This window comes from Sander lucioperca, chromosome 10 (assembly GCF_008315115.2).
Source record: "Sander lucioperca isolate FBNREF2018 chromosome 10, SLUC_FBN_1.2, whole genome shotgun sequence".
Classification (NCBI taxonomy): domain Eukaryota; kingdom Metazoa; phylum Chordata; class Actinopteri; order Perciformes; family Percidae; genus Sander; species Sander lucioperca.
This window is the reverse complement of record NC_050182.1, coordinates 34210043-34234551: the sequence shown is the minus strand read 5'-3', so window position 1 is coordinate 34234551 and position 24509 is coordinate 34210043. Positions and strand designations below refer to the sequence as shown.

At 40.5% G+C, this 24509-nt stretch overlaps 1 protein-coding gene across 1 annotated transcript in view; it reads left to right on the top strand.

Annotated features, from left to right (window-relative positions):
• Positions 1-24198, top strand: part of LOC116035249 (eukaryotic translation initiation factor 3 subunit H) — a 65381-nt gene extending 41183 nt beyond the window's left edge. Inside the window, exons 4-8 of the mRNA XM_031278241.2 lie at positions 5543-5642; positions 8588-8737; positions 17694-17814; positions 23281-23413; positions 23866-24198. Of these exons, the coding sequence (XP_031134101.2) occupies positions 5543-5642; positions 8588-8737; positions 17694-17814; positions 23281-23413; positions 23866-23960 (599 nt within the window). The 3' untranslated portion in view covers positions 23961-24198. The remainder of the gene's footprint in view (positions 1-5542; positions 5643-8587; positions 8738-17693; positions 17815-23280; positions 23414-23865) is intronic.
• Positions 24199-24509: the final 311 nt, after the last annotated feature.

Genomic DNA, 24509 nt, shown 5'->3' with positions numbered 1-24509 from the left:
GTACAGCAGTGCTAGAACTCTGAAACTCTGAAATACCAACCGTTCAGCCATTCACAGACAACCACAAATGATAGAGATTCATGCTGGTGGAAAGTGGTTCCAGGACAATCTTAATGAAAAAAACAAACATTCTTACATCACGAAAGCTTGCTCAGATTCAATATACCAGATCATAATTAGTTTTACTTCTCAGGCATTAAAACAGCAATGCTACTAGGGAGCAGATCAAGTTCATCATTCATATTCATTTTAGTTTCAGCCACGATTAAACAATTGGTCTCTTTAATCAGTCGGTATCTAAGAATAGCACTGCCACTGGGAAGTCTTATAATACATTATTTTACTGTGGTTGACATTCAGAGAATCTCAACAATTAACTAGAACTGCAAGCAGTTATGACGGGCCCCAAGCCACCCACGCCAGTCGCCCTGGGGAGCGTGCGAAAGCGGAACCCGAAGCCGGGCGGCGGGGAGGCAAACGTCGGTAAATATCGAGAGGTGCGAGCCGCGACGTCTGCGGTACGTCGCCGTTGCAAACGTAGCGGTCAATAGTTCACCTCCATGCATATACAGACTACCTTTTTAACAATGATATACGGATAGGATTGGAGATGAAAAGTTCAACTGACACATTACCGCGATCAGCTTCGTGGGAAATTAAGAATCAATGCCACCGACATAACCAATCACACTATGACAGACTCTCCACTTAGCACCAACTGCAATGTTTTATCAATTGTAAATGAATGTAGCCTACTGGCAGTCTGGCACAGGTGGGTGCTCAGTATTTTCATCGGCGCCTATGAATGGTGTTGATTTTGGATTGAAAAAGTGAGAGAAAAGTGTTGCATTTGTCCATTGAAGGTTGTAGAAACTTTGTCAAGTGGGTTAAGAAGTTTGTTTATTGTAAAAAACCAGGGGAGCACGCAAAAGTAAAAACCAAAACCTAACGGTAGGAGGCAAACCTCAGTAAATATTGAGAAGTGTGAGCTGCAAGGTCTGTGGTACATTCCCATTGCAAATATGTCATTAACATTGAGTAAAAGGGCCAAAACTCATCTACGTCGATTATAGCGCCCCCAAAAGGCCGATCTTCGCCAAATTTGGTACAGAGCATCGTAGTGGGATGTTGAACAACGATCTCAAGTTATTTGCTGATAACATTTAATTTGGCCGAGATATGATACGATACGTGTGTGGTAGCTAGCTAGGAAAATTTGTTTGGTCGTCAAATGCGCATACTTTAACGATCGGGTTCAGGGACAGGTCACAGGAGTCGCACTGTCTGGCACAGCGTCACTGCTGAAAGTTGACTTGTCTTGCATGGAAGATGGCAGAAAGTGCAGAGCCCAACTCGACCGCATCAGAGAAAGCGATTTTAACCCCCCAAAATCTAAAAAGCCATGTCTGGAAGTACTTTGGATTTTGGTCGGTAGGAGGTAAAATAGTTGAGCCGCGAGATAAAGTTGTATGCAAGAGATATGCATGAATAAAGGTTAAATGCACTGCTTCCACTGGTTTGATTATTTACATTACATTTTACATATATTTTTTCATGTCAAGGAAAAGCTCCATGTTTACCACAGCACAGCTCGTTCGGAGCGTCACTGAATGAAGCCTGCTATATTTGGGACAATAGTCGCGACCTTAAATTGCTTGCACAAAACTCTTGATCAGCACTCAAAATGTGTTTATTGTTGTTAATTTTAAACCGTTATGCGCACAGCCACACATTGCGCAGAGAGCGTGAGGGCGAGAGAGAGAAAGTGCTCGAGCGAGCGTGAGGTCTGCAGTCTTGGCCATCATTTGATTTACTTGTTTTTGTGTAGGTAATACGTTGTCAAATATGTTTAAACTTAAATAGACTACCTATACAAGTAGTTATGTCTCTTTGTATTAATTTGTCCTGTTATTGACGTAATGCACCTCATTGACTAAATGCGCATGCGCAACCAAATGTTCGAATAGTTCAAATATTATGTGTTTTTTTAGAAGGAATATTTGAACGTCATTTTTGAGCAATTTTGACAGCCCTAATATATATATATATATATATATATATATATATATATATATATATATATATATATATATATAAGCAGTGGTTACGTTTTTAGACAAATCTTGCAAATCTCTACGTTGACATTAAATACATTTTAAATAGCTTGAAGAATAATTATAGATATTTGATTTTTGTCCAGATCTGCAATATGCAGATGTTCTTTCGTAAAATGCAAACTGCTATTTAACATCAAGGTAGCAGGGTTTGTGAGTGTTTCCCGTCTAACACCGCAAAGACCCGGTCTTATGCCCTGCCAGTAAATCATCAGTGGCAGGTTAAAAGAAGGGCTTTGTGACGCCAGGTCTTATGGAGGTAACACCCCTTGAACAGCCAACAGCAGAGGAGACAGCAACGAGCAAAAAGCAGGGAAAATAGTCAGAATTAACAAGGTGGCTGGTAACATGACGTGTATGGACATCATGTGCCTGCCCTGCACCTGCTTCACAGTAAAGCCCTTTTAAAAGCTGCCCATAATTGCTGCACTACAAATGCCATCCCAGATGGTGGAAGCTTTCTTTCAACTGACAGCAGTTTTAAAACCTACATGACAGCAAATTAAAACCTGTCGCTATAAAGCAGTGTGCATTCAACTCCTCAGTGTCTAAATAAATGATGATTCATTACCACGTAACCACTCCAAGTGCTCATTGATTTCAGAGGCAGTATATTAGTACATTACATAAAAAAAATTAATCAATTAAATAAAATTACACTAGTATTTAATTTGTGTCTGGTTTCTATGAAAATATTCATACTGCTGAAATGTGACTCAAGCATTACAGACTTTTACAAGCTGAAAAGAAAGTCAAATATAGACATTGTCAAAATGCTAAATTGTATCAAGATAGTATTTTCTGCCCATATTGCACACTTCATAATGTGCAGAGTTTAGCTCCTTTAGGTTTATGAGCTGAAAAATAAGTGCAAAGTACAGTAAATAGATGAGTGCTGAATAGACCCATCCCTTTTAACTGCCCCCCCCCCTCCTCTCTCAGGATAGGCAAAGAATAATTTTAACCAGCTGACATATGAACCCCTCTGATCTAGTCCTGCCAGCCAGCTGGCCACTCAGGCAGGCAGACAGTAAGTCAGCCCTTTCTCATTCTAAACGACTGCTCCTGTTAATGTCAGTCAATAATGCAGCGCTTAATGGATCAAAGCACCTCAAAGGAATTGACATTCTTTCGGTTTAAAGTCAAAGGGAAAGAAAATAGATTTTTTTTCCCCTTCTTTTCGTCATTTTGTGCCGATGGATGAATCAATCAGGTTACCAACTGGCGAGTTAATAGCTTCCGTCCAATGACGGCTTAGAATTGTGAAGAGTGGGGTTTTAAAACAATTAGTTAAATATGTTCGCTATGACCACAGTTTTCTTGTATGAAGGGAACAATTGAAGAGGTTAAGATGGACATGCACAGAGCAAACCTATAAGAGCTCTTTGCAGGTTCAGAGCTGAAATCAGGGACATGTATGTATATTTATTTATTTTTTATTTATTTATTTATTTATTCATAAAGGTATACATTTAATTTAATATTAAAACCAAACAAATAAGGCCCCCACTAGATCCTTGCCAGTTTAAGTACTCTGTATCAGTGATGTGCTCTATTCGGCTTAAACTTCACTTTGTGCAATTTTTGTCATTCTCTTGACTTTCTTATTTTGGTGCTTGTTTGGCGTCAGCAGATTAAAGACCAACAGAGACAACCCCTATCCCTGTTCTCCATAGCCGCTTACTTTATACTGACCAACAAAAAGATATGTGTATAATGTGTGCAAATGCACACGTGGTAGCACTGGCATGAAACGTAAAGTTCCATTAATTCAAGAGGCCCGTAGGTAGATTTAATTACCAAGCTTTTTATGGATAGGAGAGAATTGTTTTAATAAAGTGTGGCTGTCACCGACCAATCTCAGTGGCGATTGGCCAGTATCAATTGAGATTGGCTGTATCTTGTTTGGGAGTGGCCCTGCTGTAGGCAAATGGCTTGTCGCAGTTGGCTTTTGGAAAGGAAGTAAGTCCCAGAAACATTTTTATTACATTACATGTCATTTAGCTGACGCTTTTATCCAAAGCGACTTACAATTGCTATATATGTCAGAGGTTGCACGCCTCTGGAGCAACTATGGGTTAAGTGTCTTGCTCAGGGACACATTGGTTGATGTCTCTCTCTCTCTCTCTCTCTCTCTCTCTCTCTCTCTCTCTCTCTCTCTCTCTCTCTCTCTCTCTCTCTCTCTCTCTCTTATGTTTTCTGTCTTTTTAAATGTTACTTTAGCGTGACTCTTCAGTTTGTTGAATTTATTTTATATAATAGAAAGCCTGCTCTGCAAATGTCATATTGCAATGGACAGACCACCAGCTCCTCCACTCTGTACTGCTCAGATTTGTAAGCCTGTACAGACACAAGTGTGTTTATAACCCTAAAATGGATGGTGTAGAATTTCAGTTCAGTGACAAAATCAATCAAGTAATAGATCTGATGGTTTTTATGGTAGCTCCATTCCAGCTAGCACCTTGTTAACAGGATTTTTATTTCTTACTTATTACTTTAACCGAGGACACTTGTGATTTTCAGATCAGTTAGACTTATTTCTATGTTTGTAAATAGAAACTTGACACTTTTGAGATGTGCAAAAATGTAAGAAAGCTTTTTTGCACACCTCTTTTGTCAGGCAGGTGCGTAGGATATGATCAAAAGTAGCAGATCAAAAGCTTAGAGAAGAGTCCCACACACTGACCATTACGCAAGCAATAATTTATTTAGAAAAATACAACGTTTCGGTCTCAGACCTTCATCGGATAAATTCAGGTAAAAAAAAAAAGAGATGTGTAAAAATAAAAACCCCTGAGTCTAGTGGTGTATAAATACTCTTAACTTCATTTTGTGCACAATTCAGACACACACCAGTATTCCTTGCATGTAAGACAAATCTTATTGCTGTTGTCACATCATGCCAAATTACACTTGCAGATATAGTTATGCTTAGTTTTGCTTCTTGGCAAAAGAATTCCAGAGGGTGTTTGTTAAATCTCTGTGTCTTCATCACCAGGTTAAACAACATTGTAAGCAAATGGTTGAATCTTAGTGCACTATATCACTGAAAGTTATAGTGATAAAGATAATAGCTTCAGGAATCCTATCCGCTCTGGTACTCTATATATACTATTTTACTAAGTTAAATCACTATGTGAGGATGTTTTGGGTTGTGATTGTGTATTACTGGATCAACACTCACTCCAGACTTTCAGATATGCATATAAATATTGACTATAGAATGTATGTCAGCAGATGACTGTAAGCCTTTGCATGGTACTGATTGCCTAGGATCAACCACACAAAACCTAGGAAGGAAACCTATCTTAGAAAGCTTAACCTAAAAGGGAAATAAAATTTGATTGTTTTCTCAATTCAGGGAATTTGATTTAAAGAGCCGTTTTACATTGTTCTTTCTACTCATCGCTCTCCTTTTGTCATTCTAGACCCTATAAAGACGGCACAAGGCTCCCTGTCCCTGAAGGCCTACAGGCTTACCCCCAAACTCATGGAGATCTGCAAAGAGAAAGATTTCACACCTGAGGCGTAAGTAACTCAATACATGAGCTCCCATTGGTTACAGGAATACAGAATTAAAATGTTTTTGCCTTTTCAGTCTTTTGATTCTGCTTATTCAATGTATGCAAATACAGGCTTGTGCATCCACAGGGGAGGCATTTAGTAGCAGTTACAGATTGATGCTGATGATGATGATTTATCAGTTCGCCCTCGCCCGTCAAACAAATGTACCATGTTTATGCTTTTTCTGACCCCAAGGCTTATCGTAATTGCTTTTAAATTGCAGCTAAAATGAATGTAATGAGGGGACCATTTTCCAGACAGTTCAGGATAGTCCTAGTGCACAAACCCACATATGCATAAAACACGCATGAAGACACACACATGCACTCACAAATGTAAGTTAACAGCTCTGTGAAGAAGTCCCAGAGGTATCAAATTGCTGTCCACTCAGAAAATGTACATTTTTTAAATTCACTAAAAGCAAGAGTATTTGCAGGGAGAAGGGGCAATTTAACTGCATCATTTAATTTCTCTTTTCCCTGTATGTCTCCACCTGTGTGTCTCTATTGCCAGCAACTCTGTTATTGACCCAGTGCGTTTGGCCCAGAGTTGGGATCCTTCTCATTTCTGCTGCTTTTCATTAGTTTCTATGATTTATTACGGCTCCAATCTGTAGCTGTCGGTGTTCCCAATAAGCCCATGATTGAGAGAGGGCAGCAGAGGGCAGGAAAGGACAGTAACACCACATAACAACAATCTTGTCTCAATCCTATTATTTTCAATATAGAATGGAAATGTGAATCAATAATGTTTTTTTTTCCTCTGAAAATCCAAAACTTCAAAAGCGTTTCATTACTCTTCCCCCTTCCATCCCCCCCGCCCACCCCCCACCCCCCCAACAATGAGCGTAAAAGCAGCCTCTTTTATGTTGGTGTATTTGATGTTACATATGCTTGCATATATTTTACACCTTTAAAAAAAACCAAAATGAAAGGCAGGGATAGATGAGTGCTGAATAGACCCATCCCTTTGAACAGCCCCAAGTCCGCTGGACAATGGAGGCAGTGGTCAATAGCCTCCACTTCAGCACACAATATGAAGCATCAAATTAGTCGGCCCGTGGAGTCACCCTTTGGCTTTGTCCAGCAGGGCCCAACTTGGAAAGAGCATGGCATTGAGTGCGCCAATGTCCAGAAGGGTTGAGCAATTTGTCCTGCCTAGAATGTGTGGTCCTTCTATTTCTTTATAGACGCCTTTTTTATATTGCTCTGCAGGCATTTGAAAAGGTCACATTTTCAGGAAATATTATAAAGCACTGCAGATAGATACTTGTGCCAATATGTATACCAAACAGTATTTATATCATTATAGATTTTCCTTTATAGACTGTTGCTATCCATACAGATTTTTGATCTCCCCACTCACCTGAGGCAGGCTTGTCCACTTCTACTGCCTCAGAGTCTCCTCTTAAAGTTTGCCTGAGGTGATGCTCTACTTGAAATACAAAACACAATTTTTCAAAATTAACTCATCAGAATCAGATGAGGCTCCACACCCATATTTATCACACTGGCAATCATATTATGAACATCTCTGTTTCTGGTACGGTGCACATGGTTGATTAATGCAGTGAGCATATTGATCCCATAACAAGCAAGACGCATCTCACAAGCCAACATTAGACATATGCAGACATTAGTTTGTAGCTCATGCACTGTGCACAAGTGACAGGCTGAACCAAGGCACTCAGTCAATGCTATTGGATTTATGTGAGACATTAAGCAAAGTTTGAAGTTCCATTTTGTGCTAACAGGCCCATGTCAGAGAAAGATAAAGAGAGATGTAGCTTTTAGCTCCTGAGGAACAAGAAGTGGTGGTTAAAAATCGGTCAATGCTTTGCACACTTATCAGCAAAGCCCATAAAAAAATAATTTAGGCTACTGAGTCTAACATTGCTCGTGGTGTGCAACATGGACATCCTATCATATTACACCATTTTCAGATACCAAAATGCAACATAACATGCATAATATTACTATTCATTTTGCTTTTATTTGGCTGAGGTACAATTTACTGAGAAGTACAAGCCAAGTGGTTACCATACAATGCTCCATTTGCAACCTTCTTTTTTTAAGCATGTGCGAACAATAAATAAAATTTGTCAAAAGCAGACCTGAAAAGATCTCTGCCCTCAACAAAACTGATGTTAAATACACAGAGTTGCATTAGAACTACAGGTAGAACAACTGTTAATCCCACTGACTCTCTGTTCACTTCAAATATATTTAAAATGGCTATGGATCAGCGAAGACCTGACTGTTTCTTTGCATGAGTTTTGAGTGTTGTGTCCTCCGTGTAGTTTTTTGTACATAAACAGGCACCCTTTTTAAAACCACTTGTTGTCTCAGACAGAAAATGATGTTCCCGGGGCGACCTCTAGCTCACCCAGTAAGAGCGTTTAAGAGTCCTTGGCAGTGGCCCGGGTTCGAGTCTGACCAGCGGCCCTTTGCTGCGTGTCATCCCCCATCTCTCTCCCACCTATCCTGTCTATCCACTCTCACTGTCTAATAAAGGGAAAAAATGCACCAAAAAATAATCTAAAAAAAAGAAAATGATGTTCCCTCTGGTTTTAGTATAAAAGTATAACTAGTATGGTCAGCACAATACTCAGTGATGCCATTTAGGGCTTGGCAGTATGTTTGAAGTCCATATTAGAATATTGATGTATGATTCATTTATTAATACTAGTTAATAGCACAGAATGAGTATCCTAGACATTCCTGACTTGTTGGGTTAGGGTTATGGTTAGTTGTCAGCTCTGTTGTGTTGAATTAACTGTATGCAGTCTGACTGAAGTGGGTAAAAGCATTGCAAGTAAGTATTGACGGAAAATCTTTTTGGGAATGACAAATTATAACTTAACCTCTTCCCCTGCCTCTGTCTCTCCTGTCCCGTCCTTCACTCTCCAGCTTGAAGAAGGCTAACATTGGCTTCGAGCATATGTTCGAGGAGGTGCCTATTATCATCAAAAATTCCCACCTCATCAACGTGCTGATGTGGGATCTGGAGGACAAGTCCACAGTCGCTGACAAGCATGAACTGCTCAATCTCTCAAGCAGGTCAGTCGTGAGCTCATGCAGCCATTTACCAAGAGTGCCTCAGGCCAGGCATCTTGGTTGTAAAAACCTTAAGAGTGAATGCAGGCACATTTGCTATCAGGATCAACTATTTCCAACAACTTTTTCCCAGGAGCAACATTTACGAGATGTTTCTGCATGGTCTTGTACGACATTGTGTGGGCAAAATCTGTCTTCTATAAAATAGCACAACCTTCAATCTCGCTGTAAATTTTCTAATCTAACACTGACATTGTACGGAACATGTAGGTAACAGATTTAACTGCTATAGATACTCATGAGTGATTTAGTTTGTCTCTCGACTTTTATTCCCAAATTATTTGAATTAATCTCTTTGTTTTGTGTATTTCGAAGTTTTATAGCTTCTGTTTGCAAATGAATAATCTTATATTGCACTTGGAGAGACTTGTTCCATGCCGTATGATCACAGTACAGCATCTTCTATTTTTATGACACTGCCTGTATCATGTTATTTTGTAAACACATGAGCAAGATCCAACATGGAAAAAAATACTGTCATAATAATGTTCATCAACAGACGCAAGTGTGTCTTATCAGCCTGTGCAAAATCACTCCACAATCAAATCCAAGAAAACAGGTTATTGATGGGAATTACATCACCCCAAACAATCCAACATGAAGCAAAGTGTCACCTTAATTTGATCCATTTGCACATGGTTACCATAGTACTGTGCATACATATCTTTTGAAGAATAATTTCTTCCTAAAAGCATCTCTTACAAGCTTTAAAACCATGTCATGTTATCTCTTTAAACCTGCAGGGTGCTTTCATAGACATGAGTTAAAGCTACTTCTAAATTAAAATTGATTTGACATTAGGGAACTCCTGGGCATTAATCTGTGTATTCTGTACTGTTCTAAAGTGTACCAGATTGGTGGAAACAATAATGGGTCTATTGATGTGTTTTGGCTTATGTTTATCTACCATACATGCTTTCAGTGCTGTTTTCACACAGTTCTTAGGAGGGTTAGTGTAGTTTGTGTAGCCAAAGCTCACACTTCTGTTCCATTGTCTTCCAAAACCTATTAAAAACGCATTAAAAGAGCCATATTATTGCATTGGGTGACATATTCCTTCATTACAATAAATGCAACACAACACCATAGACATAGATAACAACATCAGCTACATTTTTGATCTCTGGAAATCAAATGCCCACAGACACTTTACTGTGTTCACCCTGCTTTGTTAGTTTGCCTCACCATTTGTCATTAGCTGTGGAAATTATCGTTAGAAATGTACAATGTGTGGGTCAGATTTGGATCATTTTCACAATGTTGAATATGCAGCTGACGGCTCTAATGAAGAAAGGGTCAGATTTGGTGGACTTGCGATGTCATAAACTGGAGTACTCTGGAGAAAATACAACAACGAGCTGAAAAGCATAACTACACTGGCCGTGTTTGCTGTAATGAAGGAATATGTCACCCAGTGCAACACTATGGCTCTTTTGTGTGGGTTTAGTCGTTTTTAGAGAATAATGGACTTCAATGGTACATGAGAATTAGCTATTTGAGGCTGTGACTTCACAGATAATACTTGTTAAATACGTTCTTTGTTGGTTTTGCTTGTTTTGTTGATCCTAATCTCTTAAAAACCTATTTTAACCTGCTTGGACTGCAGTGCCAGATGGCCAAGGGATACAACATTAGGACATCTCAAAATGTGTAACTTGCCAGTCATGGAAAAGTTTTTACTTCGACAGTCGAAAAATTCAGTTTTTATTGTGCATTTAGGGGCTATAAAACAAACCCCAACAAGTATTTGTTTGGATCGAATCTGTAACCCACAATGAAATGGCAGCCCACATACATAATTTGGTCTATGCTTGACCAATTATCTTATTTCAGGAACTTATTGGTGTACCCTTGGGTATGTATCGGAGGTTTGATTGGGATATCCAATCCAAGACTAGGTACAGTAAATGCCACATCTAAATGTCAAAACTTATTTATTCAGAAATGTCTCCAAATTCAGGACCTGTCATCAAACTTTGTCTTCCATCACTAATGAGCACAATATGAACAAATATCACCCCACCATATCAACGCACAGCCTGGCTCTTAGTCTCACATTTATATCTCTGAGGCTCTCAGCATCAGTCTCAGGAGAATTTATCAGCAATCATTTATGGAGATAAACTGCTGCAATTGGAGCAACAGCTGTGAAGCTTCCCAGCGGCAGGTGTGAGAAATTAGCACAATAACGACTCAAAGTGCTGATTTACACACTGTTAGCGCACAAAACACTCACAAAACAAAAAAAAAGTTACTTGTACACTGCAATGCAGCGCATCAGGAGTTTTTGTGATTCCTCTCAGCTGTGTCCTGTATTGTATATAAGTAAATCATGAATTAAATGAACACTCCTTTGTACAGAGCTCTGTAGAATGCATGTGCCTGGACAAAGTTAAGTGTGGCACCAGCACAGTCATTTGTTATGAATTTTCAAATACAGTAAAGGGCAATACCTCACCTTACTTGCATATTTTTCCATTTTCCAAATGACTACTCTGAAGTTGAAACATAGCTATTGATATGACCAGAAATGGGGCAAAAGCGGCCTGGCCCTCCTCGTGGGTTTCCCAGCATGACTGCCCATGGGATGTCTGACGAGATGAAATTGTTCCTGAAGTTATCAGATTGCTACGCAGCTCTGTCCTTGTATTGGATTGTAGTGTCCGTCTCTCTACTTCGACTGACAGCCCCGCCCTTTTCTCCTCATTTCCTCCCCTTCAAAAAAGACAACGATAATGGGTTTTATTTAATGTTTTTCCTTTTGTCTCATTTTCAAATCTGCAGCCCCATTTGTCAATGTCATCTACTTCTCAGGCTGAGTGAATGCAGTTTCACTCCAGCAAACAGGGTTGTTCTTACCACAGATGATGATGTTGATCGTGGTGATGGATTGCATGAATGTAAATTCATTTTCGTAGCCATTTTCCACCACACCGCCTTGAAATTTCTTAATATTTGCAATGTTACAAAGCAGCCTATTCATGTCGGGCCACAAAGCTTAATGCATGTGGGCTATCTGTCATGGTCTTCACCCATTTTAAGATTTGCCCACTGTCTAGCGGCTGACATTGTTCATTATAAACCATCCCTGAAACCTCATATTTACTTTTTGTTCCTTGTGAATGAGCAACTCGTCAGTCCATTACTTCCCGTCTGCTTAGTGTAATTGGCCTTCTGCATAGAAATGTTGGACAATAGAAGGATATGTAAACAAAGCTTTCTGCTCTACAGGACTACCCATGATATGTTTTCAATAAGGGAAAGGGTTTTGAGTGCAGGGAGAACTGTAAGGCTTTGTTAGAGCTGCAGCTATAGGACGACTGAGCAAGCAAGGAAGGTGAAGAGGCATAACTGGAAATCAGACCACAAAGGAGGTGCTGATAGAAATGTTGCTATGAAGGAAATGCGCTGTGGGAAAATGATCCTTGACAGACAAACTTCATCCAATGAGATGAACAGTTATGTGTCTTTTTTGGAATGAAATAATGATAATGGTCTGGGAGGGAGGAGATTAGAATTTAAACACAAAATTAATAGGGTATTCAGTCACATTAGGAGAAGTCTGTTGGAAAAATATTAATTTTATGCATACTTGTAAACTTATGTCAGGACACTGTTAAATCAAGGCTATTCCGTGTCCTCTTTAAAACCTATTATTCTGCTACCGAGGCAAGCCAGAGATCCGTATTGTGCCCCAGTCAATCGGTTTAAAAGGCTCCATCAGAGTAAAGCACTCATAAGAATGGAAGTCACTTCCTTGGCAGCTTTGTTAAAGAACTCCCCTCTGAACTTTCAATTTACTGAATGTATGCCCATTATTGCTTGTATATCAATACAGTTTTAGAATTTGTCCTCGTCCTATCGTCTTGTGTGAATATGAGCATGTAGGCTGGAGCACAGGTATAGCACACTATTTGGGCTGCCATTGAACCTGACCTTAAAACAGATTCAGTGATGACAGGAAGTCCCTCGTAGACTTTGATTTCTAATTCAGGATTGATCGAAGGCTTGCTGACCCGTCTGAATAATTCAGCCCTCTGGAGTGTATGACCGGACGATATGTAGGGTAGAATGCATTATTCTCTTTTTCCAACTACATGTAACTGAAACATCACATTTGAGTGTTTGTTTAATTGTGTGCACAATTATGAGCAGCAGTGTGTTTTCCTTGCATATTCAGGCTTTTATAAATGTACAGTAACAACTGAACATCAAAAAACATGAACCAGCTGTAAAGAACAGAGAAAACTCAATGCGTTTTGAAAGCAGTAAAAGTAGTAGTTGCAACCCTTACCCCGAAATTCCACCAACTGCGGAACGGCTGCGGAACGGCTCCGCTGCGTGTCGGCTCCGTGCTCCGCCGTCCTTCAATACCCACTAGGTCCGGATTTGTTGCGGAACGGCTGCGGCCATGACTGACAGCTGTAGTCACGAGGACCAACGAGATCTCGCGAATTCACGTAGAATAGAACCACAAAGCCAACAACAGTTTGTTTCCATCCAGAGGAGTAGAGGGGAAACAACTCTGTGCTGTGTTTTCAAGGTGCAGTGTAGGGAAATATGATCCGCCGTGAGCATGGTGTATTTTATTTTGAAAATTAACCGGATGTTTTTATTTTGTGGAAAATTGGGGGTTAGTCACCAAACGTGTCAAGTACAGGGAAAGACACTCAGAAATTCTGAATACAAACATAACGAAATACAACTAAATGCAGTGCACTGAAACACACACACCACACACACACACACACACACACACACACACACACACACACACTTCAGTCCAGCTCAAACATTAGACACGTACATAAATGACAGATGTTGTGAAGGATCCTGCTCTGACTAAATGTTTTCCTTTACATATATTATAAATGCACACCACACAAATTAGCCACCACATTGCTCGATGGAACACTTTTAAATGGGCTTTCGTCAGCGATAATCAATTTTGACACAGTCGGAGGGACTCGGCAGGGAAGTGCTGTGGGGAGATTTGGTCCTGGGCCATCAGTTTTCATGTTTACAGCTCTGACACTGTTGGGGGGGGGTTGACAAACTGATCACACAACAATCCTCACAGGCAAATATGATAGGACTGGAAATGGCTCAGCGGTCTAAACTATGGGAAAGACAATCTGAGATTCTGAAAATCATACTTAACTTACATGCTTAATTTTATGCACATGCATGTAACACTTTAGTGTTCTGGTGTGTGCTCTAGTCACATACTTTATTTACACTTAACAGACGTTTCACTAATATCTTCTGACATTAAGGCTAAAAATTAGAATGCATTAGTACACTGTAATTAATGCTGGCAGTTTGTGTAGTAACTAATGGTTAAAAGTGAACTACAGTACCTTTTTTGATGTAAGATTGTAATTAGTAATCAGTTATGTTGCCATTTGGGAATTATACAATTCTAGAAAATTCCCGTTTTAATTTTTCACAGAGAATACTAAATTTGTAGCTGCATAGTGTCTAAGTGAAGAAGCTTATGTCGATACATGTTTCACTACACCTCACCTCACAGGAGACTGACGTTTTAAATACAAAAGAAATTGGCTCAAATTGAGACGAGTTAAATGTGTTCTGCTCAGGTCAATTCTGGTTACATTGGAGCTTGTTCGTCAGTGGTACAAATGGTTATTGGCAATTTGTTTTAAAGCCCCTTTCCCATGGGACAAAAAACCCACCAACACCCACTAACAATTGGCTTTTGTGTTATGTCGGAAAGTGAACAATCGGCATTCATGCCCAGGACAAATGACTCTGCAGTAGTCACGGGTATTTATCGGCTACAGCTCAAATGGCAGGGATGAAACACTAATATTCGCTCCTTTGCGGCGTAATGCTATGCTAACTTAGCCACAAATTCAGTCGCTCCGTGCAACATCGTTCCAAATTAGTCGGCACCAAGTTTGAAAAAGACTGAATGAGTAACAGATATAGAAACCACTGTAACATTTCACTGGACTCAATGCTGCTTCCTAGTGTTTACTTACCCTGTTTTCCGGCACATTCATGTCGTTGAACGTGTCACACCAGAAGGAGAGAAAAAAAACGAAAAACCTACTCTTCTGCTGGAAATGGGAAAAGAGTCTATCGCCTATTTTTAGCAGGTTTTCCAATGTTTAAAAAAGCTACATATATGTGCTAATGTTGGTGGGAAAACGGTATTAGAAGTTTTTTTAGTTAGCAACAGAAGATGGTGTGTGTTGAGCCAGGAAAGAGAGGAATATTGATTTATACAATTAATTGAAAATCTTACAGCAGAGAGGAAAGCAACTAAAATCACCCAAAACACTCCACTTTTCCTTCACATATTCACACAAATAATGAAACGCACACAAAACAGTTACATCAGCGCAAGTGTACACAGAGCTAAAACACACAGTGCTGGCAGTTCTTGTGGGTACAATTGCTATTTAAATAAACATTCAGAATCTGTTTGTTTGTTTGAATTATGTTGCACCCAAACATTCATAAATGAAACCATATCATTCCTCAGAGGAAAGTACAAGGGGGAGATGACTTGAAGTAGAGCACTGCAGCCTTGTCAAGGTTGAACTTAAGGCGGTAGTAAGACATTGTGTTAAAATGGGGCTCATGGGAGGAGACAGAAGAGGAGTGCAGGAAGAGTTGTGTTTAGTGTTGTCAGCATGGCAGTGTTGGGAAAAGATGAGGGGTGTGATACCAGAGCAGAGAGATGAAGCACAGGAACAAGAGGAAGGGTCCTCAGGTCTGAGTGCTCAAACCCCCGGAGTTTTCTTGTCAGATGTCTTTCAGAATACATAAAAGCAACCAAATCTGGTAGGAGGTGAACTCAAACATAAGGTCAGAATGGATGGCAAACATGAACTCTTGAAAAACGTGAATGTAGCAACCACAGGTCTCTGAAGGGACATCTTAAAGCTTGAAATAGTGACTACCACTAGCTGCTGTTTATCTTTGTTTGTGGGTTAGGGTTAACCCACCATCCTAACCCTGTGGTTAGTGTCAAAGGAAGGAGTATCTGTATATGTCCATGGGTTCCCCTTAAGGTTTTCCCTCACGCTGTTGGGTTGTTTGTAGCAAGGGGGGAACACTTCAGCTTGTTTGAAAGTTTTTTTATCTGAAGGTGGTTCAACTGTACAGATTGCATTTCCACCTGGCTAAAGATTTTTATTACAGTGCAAGCCAGGCCACTTGCAGACATCATCTGGTTGATTATGTGTTTTTGGATCTCATTTCGCAGAGACGTGTGATGTCAGTCAGTTGGCAGTTGGTCAGTTTGTTGCGTTAGCTCCGCCTACCCTTTCTGGTGGACCAACCACTGGAAAAATGTGTCAAACTGTACAACACTTGTGATTTTTTTTTTTCTGGGAATGGCACCACAGACACCCAGTTTGTAATACTGTAAATGCAAGGGCTTTTAATCAGGGGGCCCTTGGCTCATTCACATTGTGTTACCTTATTCAGCGATATATAGTGACTTAACATTTATTTAATGTAAAGTAACTTTTACTTAAAAAATGTTTTAATCATATAATTGGCATTGTTATTTGTGCTGGAGTTGATTGCTGTTGCTCAGGAGGTAGAGCAGGATTTCCACTAATCACAGAATTGGAGGTTTGATGCTTGGCTCCTCCTGTCCAAGTGGGCAAGACATTTAACCCCAAATTTCTCCCGATGGTCAGACCAACGCCTTGCATGGTAGTTTGCTGCCATCGGTGTGTGCATGGGTGAATGCTTTGGATAAAAGTGCCATATAAATGCAGTCCATTGTGTGTATAGCAATAAGTAAAATTAAGTTCAAATTAAGAATAGAAGAAATGTATGGTATACTTTGCTGATTTTAAACCAGCTTTGTGTCATCTTTGTGTGGGCAGTGTGTTTACAGGGTTTCCGCGGGGTCTTAAAAAGACTTAAATTTCAAAATCAAAATTTAAGGCCTTAAAAAGTCTTAAATTAGCTGAAGTATTGTGTCTAGGTCTTAAATAATCAACAGGTCTTAATTTTCCTACGTCTATGTAATGCTACCTTACGGAGCAATTTTTTTTTTAATTCCGTAGTGTTGTAATGTTAGTCTTTCTTTCGCTTTCCGATTGTAGCATTCCACAGACATAAAACAGATTTTATTCTTTAGGTATGTGGAAGTGCAAGTTTAGCGATATTTCGCCATACAAAAATCCAGGTGCTTATAACGTATTTGAAGCCTACTGCTTCTTATGTGAGTGTGTACAGGCGCGGGAGTCTCATGCAAAAGGTGAGAAACATCTAACTGCTGTGAAGGGTCTCCAGCCAGCCACTTCTGCTGAGTATCTGCCGGCGATCCCCAGCACTACCTCCACACAGCCTAGGCAAGACCCAGACAGCAGCTTCACAACTCCTGTAAGTGACCCCTGTGTCACTTTTGGATCAGAGCCAACAGAGCGGAGGTACTCTGGGTTAGGTACCGACACCCGGTGCCAATATGTAGGCTTTCTACTGGGCAAATAGCAACACAGATTTCGGTGCCTCATTTCGGTGCCACATAAATGCCTGTACTGCTCTCTGGTGCTCTGAAACGGACATCAGAGGCAACCGAAGCATCTTCTTTTTGTCGTGTAACTGCAATGGACCCTGATTAATCGCCGTGGCGCTGGTGCACAGAGCTCCCAGCTCTGTGACGTGTTTCGTGCCATCCGCTGAATTTCGGCAGACCTCCGCTGGGAGCTTCGTGCACTGCCGCCACAGAGGGAAGCCAAACACCGTTCACCTAAACACACTGCCACGACACTGAGCTGGATTTAAATTGGCAAAATTTCTCTTTAAGTTAGGCTTAGGGGTGAATGAACAACTGTACGTCACTGCTGCTCACAGGTTTTGATGGCAGCACAAAAACTGTTTGAATGACATGCTGACATTTTTCTTCCAGCAACCATTTGGAGAAGAGCCTTCAGCTTCTGATGGACAGGGTGGATGACATGTCGCAAGACATTGTCAAGTATAACACCTACAGCCGCAACCTGAGTAAGCAACAGCAGCAGAAGCACCAGGTAACTCTCGAGCACACTCGCACATACACACAAGCTTTCATAAACTGAAGTGCACACACCACCTACAGACACAATGAGTAAGCAGCTGAAACATCAGCTTACCAGCATGCAAGTAAGGGAAAGAGACACACACACACACACACACACACACACACACACACCTGCACATGCAGCCCCAAACTCAGCAGGAAAACAGCAAGTATATTTTTTTCAGCCATGGACACAACCAATTGTAACTATAATCACAGCAGGCAAGCAGCAAGCACCCACACACACAGAAGTATAGTACAGGCTCAACCCTCTAGTGGAGCGGTAGTCTGGCTCAACGGATGTACACTGCTGGGATAAAGCCTGACATCCGGCTCGCTAACTCTGCTATCAGGGCTTAGCGCCGCCCAGGATGTTTGTGATTGGTTTTAAAGAAATAAAAACAAGCCAGAGCTTTTTTTCCCTATCCCAGAATAGATAGCTGCTGTAGCCAGAACATACTGCAGCGCTTTGGAGATACGTCTGGCATGGCATTGTGAGACTAGTGGAGCAGAGTAGTAAACAAGTCTGTGCCTCAGTTTCTGCGGGCATTAAAATGAGTTAAATCTCTGGGCTCCAACACCAGGTCCCATTCATAATGAATAGCAGCATATCAACGTCCCAGCTTTTGAGTCTGTATGTGTAAAGCATTAGCCAACGACAGAAATGGGCTGTGTCTTTAAGGAACAAGTTCAGCAGATTAAAAAATGCAAACTTTATCTTATTTTGTAAGCATTTGATAATGACTGTGATCATGATTTGAATGGGAAGTGATTTGAACATTGGACCCAAAGTGGGCAGGGTCTAAATTGTGTTCAGTCAAATGGGGTCTGGTATAGGGTTCCGTTTTTCGGCTGCAGGTCTCATTACTTTGTATTTTGTATTTCTACTGTTTACCTAGCAATTGAGGCGAGATCAAGAACATGAGCTGTAAAGGGCAGGGGGGAAAAGAAAAGGCATATTGCTACTCTTTTATGCATTTCAGACTCAGGTAGGTTTCCAATGGGCCTGTTTCGGATCCAAAATATTCATAAGTTCACTTGCTTACGAATTAATATACCATCAAAAAAACATGCAGACTATAGGATGACTGCTTTGCTTAACAATAGAAGCTGCATTATCTTCAAAATGAATGGACAATAAGCAAGTCACCACCACCATCAGTACTAGTAGCTTGAAGCAAAGACACAGATTTAGAAGGTCTTTCTGTTGTTGTGAGCAGCCACTAATGAGATAAGCTTGACTAATCCTAACCAACAAGTATCTGTCATAGAGTTCATCCCTCACCTCACTGCAGCTGCTGACATGCGACCACTGAAGATCAGCATCGCTTCAATTTCAGACACGCTTCCTTCATCTTCTGCATTATTTTTTCCTCAAGGAATTGGTCATTTTCATCACTAAAAGGGTTACTTTTGTCATTTATTTATCTATGTGAAGAAGAGTAGGTTCAGAAGGTTAAATACTAATAATGATGATAATGATGATGATGATGATATAATAGATAATGACTCAGAGCTAGTATTAATAAACTGAGCCTTTCTTTTTTTCTTTTTATTGGGGTTCTGGCAGTCGATACATATATTTCAGTTCCAGATATGCACTTTTTTTTTTCTTTCATAAACTTAACATATTTAACAAAAGAAAAAAACACAGCAGGAGTCTGAGCCTTTCTTTATTTGAATAAGTTTAGTAAGTCCTCTGTTTCTATTTTTTCTGTACCATTTAGACACATCTCACACTCGACTTCATTTAAAAGCAGCAGTAGTAGCACTTTGAAAAACACACACACACACACACACACACACACACACACACAGTCACACACCACCTACAAGAACAAACTTAGCCAGAAGCACTCAAAAAACCAGAACAAAACGTACACACACGCAGATGAAGTCAGCCACGTACCATCTGCAACTACAACCTCAGCCAGATGCATCATAAACATTTGGCAACCAATGCAAACACAAAGGGTTATACATACACATACATTATTCCAGAAAATGGAAGCGTAGAGGCACATGGTTTCTCACTAATGTTCGCCGAGTGCGTGCATACAAACTTAACACCTACATTCTGTCATTGTTATTCTGCAAGTGGAAATGACGAAATATCTGAAGTGTTAATGTTAAGCTGGGCTGACTCATCATCGTCTATGCTGACAGCAAATAAAGCCACGGCCGAGTTCATGAGTTCATGCACGTTAGGCAGACTTGCAACATACATGAATCTGTGACCACAGGTAGTCCGCCGCATGCACACAAGGCATTTACTACCTGGGCCACGAAAAAACACACACCTACATTGACACACCCCCCCGGGCCAATCGTCCGCACTCCGGCCATTATGATCCATCATTCTCCCCTACCAACCTTCTCATCATCACAGCCCGCAAGCCCTACCCCTCTCTCTCTCACACACACACACACACACACACACACACACACACACACACTCACACACTCACACTCATGTCATACACAATATAATAGACAACCCCTTTTAATGGTGTCTACTTTTTTCATGTTTCACATGATTCTCTACAATGAACAAAACAGCGCACACAGGGGCAAAGAAAGTGAGCCTCTATTACATCTTTCAGACACCTACAGTACTTGCTCCATGTAATCTTGTGCAATTGACCCTGCTATTGGTAAATAGCAAGTTCCCAGGCGCAATCTGTGGCCAAGTTAGTCTTTGTACCACGAAATGTATGACTCTCGCCCTCTGATTTATCCACTTTCAATTTTCGTTTTCTTTTCTTTACCCATCGATAGAAGCAGGCAACACTTATATATTATATTTACACAGAATATTAGGAATGGGGCAATGTTGGTAATCTTATGAACCGAGGAATCATGATTCATGGTTAATGATACCATTCAGCTACCATTAGATGATTCAGCAATATTTTCCAAGTCATTATTTCTGAGCCATACAACTATTTTTGATGTATAAACAGAAAATAAACACATGAAAGGCAAGCCAAGTCATGGCTAAGAGTGAATTTAGTTGTAGTAGGTGCTAAATGAAGTCTATGGCAACTCAACAACAAAAATTGCATCAGTTCAAGCTTCATAAGGTTTTGAAGGTCTGAAGATTCAGTGGTCTGAGTCCATGTTGGACCCCGGCCTAAACCGACCCGTGGAAAAGCTACCTGAACCAGACACTCATAAATTAATTCTTTGAAAAAAGAGAGACCTGATCCAAACAGGATCCGTGGATTATTAGACCAGATCGGTCAACCCAAACAGACCCTAATAGAGAAAGGACACCAACACAATCAGCAACATGATGCACCATTAATTAGCTAGCAGTTTTGTTCAAAAAGAGCAACAATACGTTAGCCTTAGTTCCAATTGATCGACAGAAAATCACTATTACATGAAATCATGAATTTAATAGCTGTGTTTAAAAAGTGTAATTTACTAGAATAATGGAGAAAAAAAAATTCCGTGGTAATTATAATGTACCGTGTGATTAGAGCTGATACTGGGTACGCTCTGATACATTCGGACCCACTCGAGTATCAGACGTATTGACACACAGACCCGAGACTCGTGGCATTAAATGAGACACTACAGGTTAGTTTGAATTAGAGGTGCAGCGATGAATCGATTAATCGATTAGTTGTCAACTATTAAATTAATCGCCAACTATTTTGATAATCGATTAATCGTTTGAGTCATTCTTTTATTAAAAAAAATAAGATTTCTCTGATTCCAGCTTGTTAAATGTGAATATCTTCTAGTTTCTTCTCTCCTTTGTGACAGTAAACTGAATATCTTTGAGTTTTGGACAAAACAAGACATTTGAGGACGTCCTCTTAGGCTTTGGGAAACACTGATCCACATTTTTCACCATGTTTTGACATTTTTATAGATCAAACAACTAATCGATTAATCGAGAAAATAATCAACAGATTAATCGACTATGAAAATAATCGTTAGTTGCAGCCCTAGTTTGAGTGCAATTTGGACCGTGTCCAACTCTGGTCCCGGCTCTGGTCTCAATTCCTTAAAACAGAGTGGTCCCCTAGTCCAGATACCATTTTTTTTTTTTTTTTTTTTTTTTTTTTTTTAAAACCATCATACTAAAGCCAAACAGTGTGCATTGCCAAAAACACACTATCCCCAGCATGAATCATGGGGTTTCCAGCAGCATGCTGTGGGGATGCTTCTCTGCAGAAGCCCATGGAAGGCTTGTGAAAGTAGAGGGTAAAATAAATACGGAGAAATCCTGCTGCAGTTAGTAAAAGAACTGTGACGTGGGACAGGATTATTTTTCCCACAAAGAGTACAACCTCAAACGTGAAGCCAAAGCTACACAGGAGTCCAGACCTCAATCCAACTTAAAGGCTGCTGTTCCCTCACAGTCCCCATGCAACTTGACAGAGCCTGAGCAGTTTGTAAGGAAATATTTGTAAAAACGGCAGCGAAAGGTGCCTCTCCTAAATGCTGACTTGAAGGAGGTTGTTTTATATTTGCACCTAATTTAGATCAAATAGATTTGTTTTACTTTGACTTCTAATGTGGGGAGGTAAATACTTTTTAGGCATTGTATGTCTATGTTTATATATGGAAGGTGGAAGTGCAAAACGGTTTTTGTTTGCTTGTTTCTAAAATTTGCATAAATTAGCATTTTTATTGTGCACAGTCATCCTGTGACGCATTGGCAGGCACACAAAAAATACACTGGAGGAGTAACGATTCATTGAACAAATGGTTAGATCTTTTATTTATTGTTTATCTTAGCAGTTTTTGTCGGCTTCAATCACCCGTACAGGTGCGTTGTGGGATGTGTGGTTAAAAGCTCTCAAGTTGCTCCCACGCCGTTTTTCCTCCTTGTCTGCCCCCGCCTCCCCTTCCACCAGTCTGTGTCAGTCGCTCCTTCATTTTTCGAAATTAACAAGGCTTTTAGGATCTCCAGAGACCCGACACCTCACTGATTTACCGACTGTCAGCCCACCACAAATCGCTCCATCCCTTCCCTGTCATCACTGACAACTCTTCTCTCTCTAGCTCTTCTTTCACCGCCATGCTACTTTTCAGCTCACTTCCTTCCTGTTATTGTGTTTCCATTGTCTGTCTTTCTTTTTCCTCTTCCTTATTTCCTTCTTACTATCCCCTGCCACTTTGTGCTTTTTGCATCTCTCTCACCATATTTATCTTCTTTGTGTTCCGGACTTTCTTACTTCATACCTTTTCCTCACTTTCTTTACTCCCACTCCTCACCTTCCTGATGTTTTTTCACCCTTTCTCTTCTCCTCACGTTCTCATCCCGTCTTCTCCTGCCTGGCCTCAGGCTTTGCCCCCTTCTCCTTTTTTGTCCATTTTCCCTGTAACCATCTATTCCCTTTTCACATTCCTCACTCTCAATGCTGTTTGTTATTGTCTCTAATGCCACCCATCTTTCTCTCCGTTTCCCTCCCTCCAGTACCTCCAGAGGCGGACGCAGGAGAACGCCCAGCGACAAAGCAGAGGGGAGCCACCGCTGCCTGAGGAGGACATCAGTAAAATGTTCAAGCCCCCCCAGCCTCCACCACGCATGGACACATTGCTTATCGCAGGTACACACACACACACACACACACACACACACACACACACACACACACACACACACAGGCAGCACTCGTCATCTCAGAGACCCCCCTCTCTCTAAACTCCATCAGCCGCCTCTGCTCCCCTTACAGTAGCTCAGGTTCTGTTTTGTAATTATCTCCGCCAATATCTTGAAATTACATTCATTTAAAGTTAAATGACTCAATCTCCATCTCGACCGCCCCTTTCTCTGATGTTTCACGCTGTTCACCTCTCCCCCACCTTCTGAAAGCATTCTGATCCTTCAGTTTACTCCGTTCCCCACTAATTTGATGTTTTGCTGTGCCCCCCCCCCCCTCCTCTCTCCCCCGCCTCCGCCTGCTTGTGTGCATGTCTGTGTACAAATGTATGTATGTATATTTCTGTGGGTGTGTTTTTGTGTGTGGGCGCGTGGATGCATGTGGCTACCCTCCAACAGGGCAAATTAACAACTACTGCCAGAACGTGAAGGAATTCACCTCGCAGAACCTTGGGAAGCTGTTCATGGCGGAGGCTCTCCAAGGCCACAACTAGAGGAGAGAAACAGGCTGAAAGAATCTGCGAGAGAGGGAAAGAGGGTGCTCAGAAGGGAGATAAAGAAAGGTAACGGATGCAAAACCATCTTGAAGACGACTGGAAGAACACAGCACCTTTTGTTTGTTTTCTAAGAATTTATTCATTGTTTTTATGCCTGGCGCCATCTTGGATATAAAATTATCTTTAAAGATCACTAGATTTTGATTGGAATAAAAGTCTTGCATCTCTTCATCTTCGCTGGCTCTGTGTATGTTTTCACAGTTGAACTGTATTGATGGTAATTGTATGAAGGTAAATATGGTGCAAAATGGGAGAGCTTGTAGAATACGATGTGAGAACTTGCAGAACAAAAAATCTGAACTTGTATGTTAAAATTTGCACTTGTAAAAATAAAATTTGCACTTGTAAAAAATATTCACACACATGTGATCTGAATTTGAAGTCATACAAAGAAAAAAAACATGAGAGCTTGTAAAACAAATCTGAACCTGTAAATTGAAATTTGCACTTGTAGAAAATGTTCACACACCTGTATTCTGAATGTGA